The sequence below is a fragment of the Loa loa genome, assembly GCF_000183805.2.
Source record: "Loa loa unplaced genomic scaffold supercont3.36, whole genome shotgun sequence".
Classification (NCBI taxonomy): Eukaryota; Metazoa; Nematoda; class Chromadorea; order Rhabditida; family Onchocercidae; genus Loa; species Loa loa.
Window position 1 is genome coordinate 51,360 of NW_018108216.1, and position 12,126 is coordinate 63,485.

General features: G+C 32.6%; 3 protein-coding genes across 4 annotated transcripts in view; 1 reads left to right on the top strand and 2 right to left on the bottom strand.

Annotated features, from left to right (window-relative positions):
• Positions 1 to 1,958, top strand: part of LOAG_17039 — a 7,272-nt gene extending 5,314 nt beyond the window's left edge. For both annotated transcript variants that reach the window (XM_020449698.1, XM_020449699.1), the window contains 4 exons: positions 36 to 144; positions 849 to 998; positions 1,164 to 1,371; positions 1,478 to 1,958. In XM_020449698.1, the coding sequence (XP_020306719.1) occupies positions 36 to 144; positions 849 to 998; positions 1,164 to 1,371; positions 1,478 to 1,608 (598 nt within the window). In that variant the 3' untranslated portion in view covers positions 1,609 to 1,958. The remainder of the gene's footprint in view (positions 1 to 35; positions 145 to 848; positions 999 to 1,163; positions 1,372 to 1,477) is intronic.
• Positions 1,959 to 3,225: 1,267 nt separating this feature from the next.
• Positions 3,226 to 6,072, bottom strand: LOAG_00379 (hypothetical protein; the record flags this gene model as incomplete). Its single annotated transcript, XM_003135919.1, has 8 exons — positions 3,226 to 3,301; positions 3,552 to 3,688; positions 3,839 to 4,003; positions 4,242 to 4,357; positions 4,630 to 4,770; positions 5,014 to 5,119; positions 5,679 to 5,814; positions 6,044 to 6,072. The coding sequence occupies 8 exons, from the start codon at positions 6,070 to 6,072 to the stop codon at positions 3,226 to 3,228; spliced, it is 906 nt and encodes a 301-aa protein (XP_003135967.1).
• An 849-nt stretch (positions 6,073 to 6,921) lies between these two features.
• Positions 6,922 to 9,853, bottom strand: LOAG_00380 (hypothetical protein; the record flags this gene model as incomplete). Its single annotated transcript, XM_003135920.1, has 5 exons — positions 6,922 to 6,981; positions 7,447 to 7,662; positions 8,086 to 8,292; positions 8,765 to 8,836; positions 9,713 to 9,853. 5 exons carry the CDS (start codon positions 9,851 to 9,853, stop codon positions 6,922 to 6,924), a joined length of 696 nt encoding a protein of 231 aa, XP_003135968.1.
• Positions 9,854 to 12,126: the final 2,273 nt, after the last annotated feature.

The following is a 12,126-nucleotide window of genomic DNA, read 5'->3' on the forward strand; positions in this document are numbered from 1 at the left end:
TTATTATTATTATATATGTTTTATAAAAATTCAAGGTTCATTGTGAATCGCGAAATACTGGTGACAGCGCTTGGTATCTATGGCTTAGTACAGAATGAAACGAATGCTGAGGGCAGCGAATGGGAAACGACCGTTGACGTTGAGGTTTATATATGTATATATAGCATTCCAATCAATAATTTATTTTATTATTATATTTATTACTGATAATTCTTATCAAAGACTCTCCAGAAACTTCCCGGGTTTGTAGAATATTGTTACACCGGTAAGGCATCTGCACTTGCTGTTTGTGACCGTTATGATCTCTAGAATCTTCCGAATGATGTCTGGTTTGCATTGCAGTGGCATCAGCTAAAGAGAGTGTGTGCATTCTTATCTCCAAAGACCAAAGTTTATCAACTATGTGAAATACTTTCAATAATTAAAAACTGGAGTTTTCCAAACAAGTCATTTACAAAATACCGTCATACACTTGAAAACCTGCCTATATTTTAATGCTAATGGCTATGTTCCATGTTATATTATAAAGTGAATTACTGTTAGTGGAATAGGAATCATTTTGTAAGTTTCTAAAAAAGGGACTTTGAAAAGAAGCCAAGTGGGAACGATGCAATTATTTCTTCGCAGATCACAATTATAATCTTGTTCCTCATTGCAAGGACTATATTCGGTACGAAGTAAAAAAGCATACTATTTTGATAAGCGTGTTCGAATCAAATTTTTTCTTTTTACTTTGCAAGTTAATTTTGGCAGCTTCTATGCCTAATACATGTGGAGAAACTGCCTCTGCCGTCTTCATTTTATGAGTTTGAAATTATCTTTCCCTTAGAAATGTGAATATTTGGTAGGTAGCAGCTTCTGGTCAAACAAAGGCAACTGATTTTGCATCTGTAACGTTGAAAGGTACCTATGGTGATGGACGCGCGTTTATTGCACATTTTAAAAAACCCGCACGAATTGTCGCAAATGTGCCGTATAGAGCAACAGTGATATTCAAGGTTTAGTTTTTCAACTTTTCCTTTGTTCAAGGTGCAGAAATCTAAACTTGTAGTTACAGTTGAATATATCTTGACATATTTGAGATTGTTTTATTTGCATGAGATTGATTTCATTAAATCTACCACCCTCGTTATTCAAACTAATATAAAACACTTTGTTTTTAGGAAGAAGTTGAAACATTTGCGGGAGGCAATGGTCAGGAAGATATCCTTGTTTACGTTGGATCCGGGGGTACGGTTGAACAAAATTGTACCGGTACTACTCCAGCAGTTGACCAGTCTTCCGTAGCAGTGTTCGCCTTTCACAACGATGATCCAAATGGTATACGTCGAGGTATGACACGTGGTCCTGCTGTGTACACCGATGCTATCGGTATGATCCATATGTTTCGGACGGATTTGTATTTGTCCCTCTACTTTGCACCTAGTTATCGAAAAATTCTGTTTGCAATGTGTTCAATACTTGGCAAACTTTTCAGGAGGTTTTTACAATCGGCCTACCAATAATGTTGCACCAATACATTCCGAAGGATGCCTTTACGAAGGACAAATTCCAGAAATTCATTTTATGGCACCAGTGGAAGTGAAAAAGGAAGTTTCAGATGTGTGATGGTTTGAAATTGAAATGCTTTTCAAATTATTATTTGTTTTTCTAATAACACTGCTCTAAACGCTTAGTGGAGTAGTGATGGATGCATTTTCTGGATGGGAAATCTCAAGTTTTCATGCTTGTTTACCTGTCAGTAAAGTTTCTCTCCCTCCAAACTATAAAATTTTTGTTTCTGTCGTGTCATTCAAATAAACTACCACATCAGTTTGTTTCATCATTCTGAGCCATGTTGTTATCTTTTAGGAATCCTTTTTTGCCCCCTGAATAATTGTTAAGTATTCTTCGAGACGCTTACTGTTCCCTCCAGTGACTTGCTGTATTAGACACTTTTTTTTCTTTTTTCACCACTGACATTTCTACTGTTTCAGTAGTTATTGAATCATAAGAATTTTATTAAATTCGTCATCAAAATAAATTTCTGGAGGTTATGCAAAGGCTAGTAAGAGATTATATCGAGTTCCAACGTTTTGTTTACGAATAATTGCTAAAGATTAGGTCAAGTAAGCACTTTGGGCATGTGACATTATGGATGGAGCAGTTAAATCATTGGCAGTGATTGATATCATTTTATTAGAATTTTACTATTTTTGTCAAATCATGTTAATGTCGGTAATATGGAATTTTTCAAATTATGAATTACATTTAGAAAGTATAACGATAAATTTTTCCCCTTTGTGCAGATCAGATTTAATAAGGCGCAAAGACCTCTAAAATTGCAACTGTGTTGTAAAAGAGATTGGAATGCATGTCTCTTTTATAGATTATGTCTAAAAGATGTGAAGGCGAAAAATCATTGGAGTTTAGGCTCCACAAACGTTGTTTTTCTGATGTCCATAAAGAAGTTGAGAAGTTCCGATTTTAATTTCATTCCTCACCCTTACAGCAGTTAATATTTTCACTTTTTGATTTGGTCCTTATGTTAATTGGATGGAAACTGTTTTAAGTGAAAGTCATTTTTAAGGGATAGAGCTATTTGTTCTTATTCTTTGTCTGTGCAGAGTTCAATCCAAATCACCACTTGACTCATTTTCTTATAAGAATCATTGAAGTCATTTGCTGTATCACACTCCCCTTAGATGTCAAATTTTAGCTGTAACTTGAGCATCAATATTGAACAATGATATGAGAGTGGTTTAAATGCAGGAGCCTTGCTAGCATATATGTTGCGATTAACGCGGTGGTGCTGGAAGGGATGAGAAGAGAAATTCACAATGTGTGAAATAAAATTCATAGAATAGCAAAAAGGCCGCAAGGGAATGTTTATTTTCCTCTAGGAAATGTTGTTGTTCTCACAAAGAATATTTAATCCAGTCAGCGAAGCGGAATGGTTTGTAATCGAATTTCGGACTTCAAAGATTGGAAATTTATCCGATTTGATTCATATGGTAACATCCCTGGCTTTCTCACGAAATGTTACTTTATGATGGTTTATAATTTCAGAAGATAATTCTTGAATTACATCTCAAAGTTTAGCGAGAAAATATCCAGTCCTTTTTCTACATAGCAAATTAGATTAAAGAGATTTGAAGTCGTAGAATGATTTATATTCCATATTGAAAATGCGTAAATCAAATATTGAAACTAAAAGTTGACAATAACACAATTCGTGAATCATATTCATTTGGAAGAAATAAATGCAAAATCTTCCTCCTTTAGAGTTTTGACTGTTCGTAATTGTTCACTTTCAAAAAGTCTGAAAATAAATATCTTGAAATACTAATTAGTAACTGAAAATGATTTGTTGAAATATAAAATAAGTTGAACCATGTCATATTATCATGTTTGTTAGCATCATCAGACCTTTGCTAATGGAACTGATATTTCGCAATGGAAAATACTGATATGAAAAAGTGCATGTGACGATAGGTATTCACATGTTTGCTTTGTCCACTTTGTTACAAAAACTACAAAATATAAAGACGATAAAGCAAGGAGAACTTTACCTTTTCAGACGTCTCATTTCCAATACTGATCCTTTGCAGTCATCTCTTCCCGCGCAACAAAAAATTTTAATGGCTTCGGCTGTGTGTAAGTATTCGACTGGTATCGCCAGATTGTACAACTCTTTGATCAAACAAATCTGTAAGTTCTCTTTTGTGATCTGAGTTAACTTTTTAAAATTCAGCAGCTGTCATTCATCTCTTAAAATTTTAATGTTTTTTTTTTTCAATTTTTTCTTCAACATGACCGTGACCGAATTCAAACAGTTAAATGCAGAAAACAATTAAACATTGGCAAGTCTGTGACGTTCAGTCTTCCTCGTCAATGACAGAGCACATCCGCCTTCCACCTTTCCATTCTTCATATCGGCAATATAGTAGCAAACAACTTTGTGACCGCTTGCCAAGAGACACAGATCACGCTTACCATCTAGTGACAAGCAGTGTTCCCGTGTCTGCAAAAATGACGTTGACTTTTTCAGTGTTATGGAAAGGAATGGAAAACTTTCTTACATTATGAACACGTGATACGTGAAGAAATCTCATGCAAATAGTGACCTTTGGTTAATAAATTCTAGTAATTTATAATGATAATCGCAAGTACATGTACAATTGATGATTTGTGCTAAAGTATTGAGGATAATTTTTACTTTTTCTTTTCGCTTTTGTAATTTAAATATTATTCAAATTAACCTGAAGATTTTTTTTGGTATAATATACGTTGGTTTTCTCGATATGATATTTTTCGCTTATAAAATTACATGGCTTGTCAACAATAGAGGAGCAGCAACAAACCGTTGATACTTCTCCTTCAAATATAATTATTAGTGTTGTTACTATTGGTGATAAAACTCACAACAAACCATTTCCATCCTTCAATATTGAATTGTTAATTCTAGTTAATATTTAGTAGTATTTTGTGGATGTTCATTCTTCAGAACTCCAGATTTCTAGCTGTGACATACCATGGTACTTCTATCGATTTCACAATCTTATTAAAATGTTATGAATCGTACTACTATCATTAGTTATTACAGCGAGAGTAACCTATCACAAGAGTATTTGAAAGATAGAGAATAACCATCATCCTGTTTTATCATGAAACAATATGCAAACATCGTATCATTGGAATACCGAATTGGGGTCTTCAATCTGTGAGAACATATTTTCCCCGGTGGAAGCTTCTTATTTTCTAGCATAAAATCGCGTACATTGATGAAGTCTATAATGTTGATATGATAGTAAATATGGGAGGAGTAAAATGTTAAAAAGGAAAATCTTATTTAGCAAAATAGCAAGAAAGTAAAATGTTATTTAAATGAAATCATACAAGAACTGATAAAAAAGATGAGAATGATATGATAGAGTTGGGGGATTCATTTAGGGTTTGAGTTCTTTTAGAATTTCAAATAATGTGCACAATTTCTTGTGTAGTTTTCCTTCAAAAGAATATTTGAAAATTAACCGAGGCCTCGACCATATGTTTTCTCGTAACACCATGTAGTTTCCAGTGATCGATTTTGGGTAACTCTTTGTTCGATGTAATCTTTTAAATAACACAATCTACCATACTGAAGAGTTAATGATGATAAGTACAGTTATGATCATTATAATGTGATAGTGACAGTAGATTTAGATGAAATATTTACATTTCGAAACGAGGTAAGGTATTACATTTGGAATGTTTTAAAGCAAGCAGATAAATCACTGCTGCGATGACTGATGAATCAAATCCTTAAATCAGCTCAGTAATAAGATGAGTTCAAGTTTTGGTTTCTTAACTTTCTCTTAAGAAGTTTTTTCATGATTATTAGCAATCGCAACACGAAATATTTTTGCAAGATGGAAATTAAATGAGCTATAAATGTTGCAGAATATATTCCTATAATTAACTGGTGTGTGTGTGCTTAGCTGATTTCAGTAATGATATAATCATTACAATGACACCAGGCGGCTTTGGTTACTTTAAAACAGCTTAGCTAATTTGGTATAATTGAGTATAGAATCGATAAAGAAAATAAAGTGGACTTTGTTTTGGTAGTAGTTAAAGTAATGAGCTCGATATCTGTCAATTCTTTCAACTAAAGTGGCATCGCATCTCGGCTCCATATTTCCATCACATTTTAGTACCCCAACTGTCCAAGCTTTTGCACCTTTTGTAATTCGATTGATTTGTTCTTTGCTGGCATTAACTTCGGTACAACATTTGGTCCACGCTGTAATCACATCCTGAGAACTCGTTGCCGTATTTTGATGTGACAGTGATCTGGCGTCAATTTACATTTCTTATTTCCAATTCCATTTTATAGTACATCTGTTGGGTGACATTGCACAGCATGTTAAATAGAAGTTTTGAAATCTGATGAGTTGTAGTAAACTTAATAACGGTGAAGTAAAATACTTCAGGATATAGGAAGATAGAAAAGAGGGAAAGAAGACGATAAGGGAAGCAAGGAATACTGTAAGCATTCTTGAAATATTCTTCATTTCCTTACAAAAGAATTGCCTCTTTTTCTGCACACATCTTTGAATTTTTTTCTCTTAATTCTTTTAAAAAGAATGCTACTTATCAGTGATCGTTCTCAAAATAAATTATTTGAAAAAATAAAAATTCGTATTGAACAATCCTTCTCGAATATATGAAAAAGAAATGTATGACAAATGTTGAATATTTAATAAAATTGGCCAACATTTTCAGGCTAAAAATAATGCTTAGTAATGTTTGGCTTTGAGAAAAATGTTACAGTTCTTGAGGTTTTTGTATTGGAAGATGTCGGCTACAATCAATTCCTCTTTATTACCATAAATTTCTTCCGCTGAACTTTCAAATTCCATATTATAGCCTTAAACAAGAAACAAATATAATATAGCTATACTGTACTGAGTTTTTCCTAGTCTTCTACAACAAATTTTTCTTTTTAATTGCTTGCTTTTCTTTCTTTTTTTTCTTGTTTATGAATTTATGACAGGATTTTGGAGCTGAAAACTTCACTACCGTTGATAGTATTGGCAGATATAGCAAGAAGTTCTTCAACCAATTTCACACGTTACTTTACTAATTATCTGACAATTAATTATACCAACCGTATATGAGATTCAAAGGTTTCATCAGACTGAAATCATAGTATACGATGCAATTATTTGCGTAGATATCAGAGAAAAAGATATGTTGCATTGCATGCCGATGGGCGCACTTCGTCAGTTTATAGCTGTTGTCATTGTTGGCGCGAACACTTCGATCAAATTCCTTAGTTTCATTTCGAAATTTTTAAAACTCGAAAACTAATTTAGCATATTTAATAAGGAATTAAAAATGCTTTCAATGAGAGCATTGCTTACAGTTTTGATATTGCACATACTGTCTTCTCTGTTATCACAGCAGCACAACACCTGCAGCAAGATTTGCATTATCTTGTGGGGAAGTGCTGAAAGTCTAGAAATAAAATTTAGATTCGTATTTAAAAGTTATAAAAGACCACAAACTTTCTACTGCTTTTTAAGTCCGATTTTGATTTTCATGGTGGTTAGAGTTTCTTTAGCAGTAATTACCGTGTATATTAATGACTCTAGACTTTAACTGTTAAATAACCTTGAATAACTCATTCTAACTTGAATAACCTTAAAACTTCACATAATGATTTAAATTAGTTAAGTGCATTACCTTAATTTGACAAGTCTAAATGAAAAAGAAAAATGAAAGGAATATCTACAGTCCCTTGAATTTATATTATATCCAGTACAGAAAATCAACAAAGTCATCTTTCTATGGAAAAAAAGATTGAAGATTTAGATCCTCTAATCAAAAAGTTATAAGCGATCATTAACTATAATCAGGACAGATTCTTGTATCTCTGCTTATTTAGGAATCAGTTATCAAAAAAAAAGAAACAATTGATACCGTTAATGTCTGAGATACATTAACTGGAAAAGGCTCCATTAAAGGACACATCTTCAGACAGCTTTCAGTTGCAGAACATTGTGTCGAGCGACTCTTTGAGGTATACTGATAACACCGGCGGGTATTTCCAGTCTTTTTCGGTACACCATATGAAGTGCTAACCAAATGAATTGTTTCTTCATCTGTTATATTTATTTGAAACGATGCAAAGCAGCTCTGAATATAAACATTTGGAGGGACAGGAGCAGAGAAGAGAATGACTTGAATATTACAGGAAGGACAGGGACAGAGAAGGGAATGACCTGAATACTACAGGAAATTAGTTGAATTCTTTGATCATCCATATGGTTGATAATCATCGACTGTTCGCAACATTTAATTTAGGAAAATGTTAGCATTTTAGTGCAATAAATTGCTTGATTCTGACATAATTATACTTTATTAGTCTTTCGAAAGTGACCAAATATTAGCTCATTTCGGCTTACAGAGAAAGATACTGATGATTCGAATTAGGGAAGAGTTCTTCTTCAGCTATTAAAATTTCCTTAATATTTCCTTCTCCGTCAATTAGACATTGTAACCAATCAAATTTATCATAGCCTTCGATTTACCCATTAATTTCAGAATACGAAAACTCACACTTCCAATAGGCAAAGATTGAATTGTGGTGTTAATAACTTGCTCAGCGTCATTTACTATTTCTTCAGTTCCATTAGCGCATAAATGCACTTCGCCGTCTAATGGTATCGCACAATTATGCCGGGAACGCAAGTAGCAACAACAGTGCACTTCGTAATGACGATTTTTATATCGGATAATGCAATGTCCATCAGATATGAATTTAATCTGGATACAATAAGTAAATGATGACCTCTCAATGAAGTCACTTAAGCCTTCTAATAGATTAACGATTGACAAAGTTAGGTATGTATAGATGGCCACTAAATAAGGATGGTTAAATAATATTAGCTTTAAATGATTTCGTGGTCAGCTTGAAGAGGTCTACAAAAGAAAAATAAGGTAAGATTTGTTGAGCCGAAACGATAAGAATATTTTTGGAATAACTGCGTTCTGATTGCCGTTGACAACAGATTTTCAAAAAGTTTTCAAAATAAAAACAGATATGGAAAGAATACTAGGTTTACCTTTAGCTATATTAGGTTGCTGTTCTTTACAGAAATTCTTAGACCAAATGGACTGTTTCTCAAGAAACTGTTCTACGACTCATTGTTGATGGTTATGAAGCGATATATTTCTAAGGCCTAGTAAGTAACTGTGATCTATCGAAATTTCTTAAATCATTATAACCTTTATTGACCTCGGAAGGAGTTTGATCAGGTTTTGAACCATATCGGTATGGATTACATATCGTATCATATTTACCAAACACCTGCAGCAAATAATGATGGATAACAAATATTGATCTATTTATCAGTCAGTGCTACCTCCAGCATTCAGATTTCTGCGGAATAGTCACTATAAGATCTGAAGCCAAAAGTTACGCTTTCAGATTATTCAATCAAAAGACTCTAATCTCAGACATTACTGATTGTTTTTTCCTGATGCATTAATAAATAGTGATTGTTATTAATAAACACAGGAACAAATGCAATATTATCATCATCGTTGAATTTAAAAAGCAACTCTCTTTTTATCACTTATAAACTATAAAAAATAAATTTCTTTTAAATGAAATGAGGCTGAAACCCAATGCCTTTTCACGTGTAATTTGATCCAAGAATGCATAAATAGCAAATCCAGTGTAAATGCCCGTTGTTGAATAACTATCTAAGTGAAACATGCATGGAGCATAGAATGGATAACTGATTATCTAAATATGATAATAACAATGAGACATTATTTTATTTGATAGTAACGATGAGACATCGTTTTCTCCGATATGACCTTCTTACAGGACTAAGAAAATATCAATAAGATACTGATTTCTGCTCTTTCTCCAGATCTCAGTTTATTGTAGTTCTTTATTTCGAAAAGCTTTCAAACAAATCTTCAAAAATTTAGTTTTGAAACTTCAAAATTCTTAGCTTCTCTGTAGAAACTTCAATTTTCTTTGCAACCTTTTACGAACCTTGTGGACATTCTTAAACTTCTCCTCTATTCTTATCGCATATTTAAATCGCATATTTAGTTCATATTTAAATCGCATATTTAGTTCATACCATTTAAATATTTTGAAAATATCTATACGAAATGAAATTTCGGCGAAATTTTTTGTTTCTTAGTTTAGCTGGCAGAAGATAAAAACCTGATTGGAATACAGGCCAGGGCATGAAAACCAGGTTTGTGGGGAGAAATTCGGATACTCTTCGCACAAACCAAGATTCTTGTTTGTTCGGATACATATGCCTTTCATCATAAATAAAATTTTCAACGCCAATAACTGCATTTTTTTGTCCAACTGAAAAACTATTTTTAGTGATCAAATTTGATTTCACTAATTCCACTCATATTATTAAAAACAAATTTGTGATTATGAATCTCCTGAATGTTTACAGATTAGAAAGGATAGAGTTTATCCCAAAAAAGTTTAGAACCCGAAAACTTATGAGGACTTCAATAGGCTTGTACTAATTAAGGAACAAAATCAGGCAATTAAAATTTCTTGCAATCAAAATTTGTAAATAAGTGGAAAAAAGTTTACATTGTTTTTTTTGCGAAACAATGTGCAAGTAGTGCAGCACATGAAGAATTGACTGCGAATCTTTTCATGATTCTCCTGGAGAATTTATGGTTATTTTGGGGTGGGTTTTGATCATTTCACTTCTTTCTGATCCTTTGTACTACGTATTTTGCTTTTTATCAGAAAATTTCAAAAACTGTCAACAATTATAGGATGAAAGATGCAAATACATGAAAAAAAAAATGTCGCACTGCAAGATAATTCATCATTCCAAACTGAAGTTGTTCTTTTAGTTCACAATAGCCATCCATTATCATTGTTTGTTGTTCGTCACTTCTTTGAAAGAGTTCACTTTTGAAATCTATAAAATTTCTCGCCATAATTAAAGAATAAATAGTATGCAGAACTGAAATGAACGAGCAAACAGGGAAGCTAAAAAGTACAAGTGCTACACAAAAATACTATCATTCACATTTTACGTCCCTTATAACTTTTACATTTCCATTCACTGTTAGTCTTCTTTATTTAATTTATCCCTTATTTATCGATTCTACAAATTTTTGCTCTTCTAAATTAATTAATTATCCCTTAATCTTAAAGTAGTTCCATGACCTTTCAATACTCAATATCGCAAGAGAGACATCATTTTTTGTCGTTTCCATCAGTTTTCCGCTCAACGCTTAGTAGAACTAGGCATAAAATTCAGAACTGTTAACTTTTGAAAAGAACTAAATTACATATTGAAAGTTCTTCATGTCGTTGTAAATTGCCTAATTAAATTGAAACCTTCTTCATTGCTAGGGAGTGTGATAACAGCGCTACAGTAGATTTCCTTTGTCTTTCCTTCATTTTTCCCAAAGAAACAATAATCTTCTTCTTCGTATCCTGCAACTTTTAAAGATCTCTTTGTATTTGTGCTTATGAGGGTATAATATCACACCAATGAACTCTTAATAGTTAACTGATTCTTCTGATATCATGAAAATGTGGAGATGAAGTTAACATCAATAAGTCGACAAAATGAATTCTCAAGACAGAATTTTATGAACCAAAAAATTTATTAAACTGCAGATCATGACGAAAATCTATTATAAAAAAGTCCAAATCTGTCAACAACAGTTGGCAACATTTTGAATATGATGACAACTAACCAGCCGTATGAATCAGGAGACAAATAGTTATGATCACCTGCAACAGAAGCGACATCTCCGCAAAAATGATTGAATCCATCCTTGAAATATGAATTTATTAAACAATAACTATGTAAATCCATCACCAATATGCAGATTCATTGATTCCATATCTAAATTTTCAGAGTCAAAATTTAAAGAGACAATGATTTTTTTGGATGAGTTTATTTAACAGATCAATTGGGAAGTAGAAGTGGAAAAAAATGAAAATTGGGAAAGTCTCAAATAAATAAGAGCAAAATGTGCAAGTGATAGTTACGTTAAGATAAATTTAAAACTTGCATTAAAAATCAATTTCAAATCTGTTTTTCCATAAAATTTGTCTTCGTTCATTTGAGGAAATGATAAAAGGAGAGATGAGATTAGTGGAATATGATGTAAAGAAGATAAATGAATAAGAATCGCGCAGCCAAGGAGAAAAAAAATTCAAAATGAAAAAACGGTAAATCGTAAATTGTTAACTGTCATTTCTTTTCACTAGCAAATGTGACATAAGCACTTGCAGTGCAGGATTTCCCTAATAACTGCATGTTGTATGTTTACGTCAACGATCAACTGAAGTTATTTCATTGAATATTAAAAAAAAAGAAAAGTCAATTTAATTAATGTAATTTTAACAGTCGGAACAAATTTACATTAGAAAGATGAACCAGATGTTGATATTCTCCAACATACGACATCAGATTCTTCAGCTTCGACATTGATACATCGCAAACCTTGAATGACTCAGGTTTGCTGAGTGAAAATAAAAGACTGAGAAGGAGTACAACGAAAATGACAAACTGATTCGGCGCATGGAAGATTTAGAATATTCAGGAAAGAATGAAACGAATGGATTGCTCAATTAAT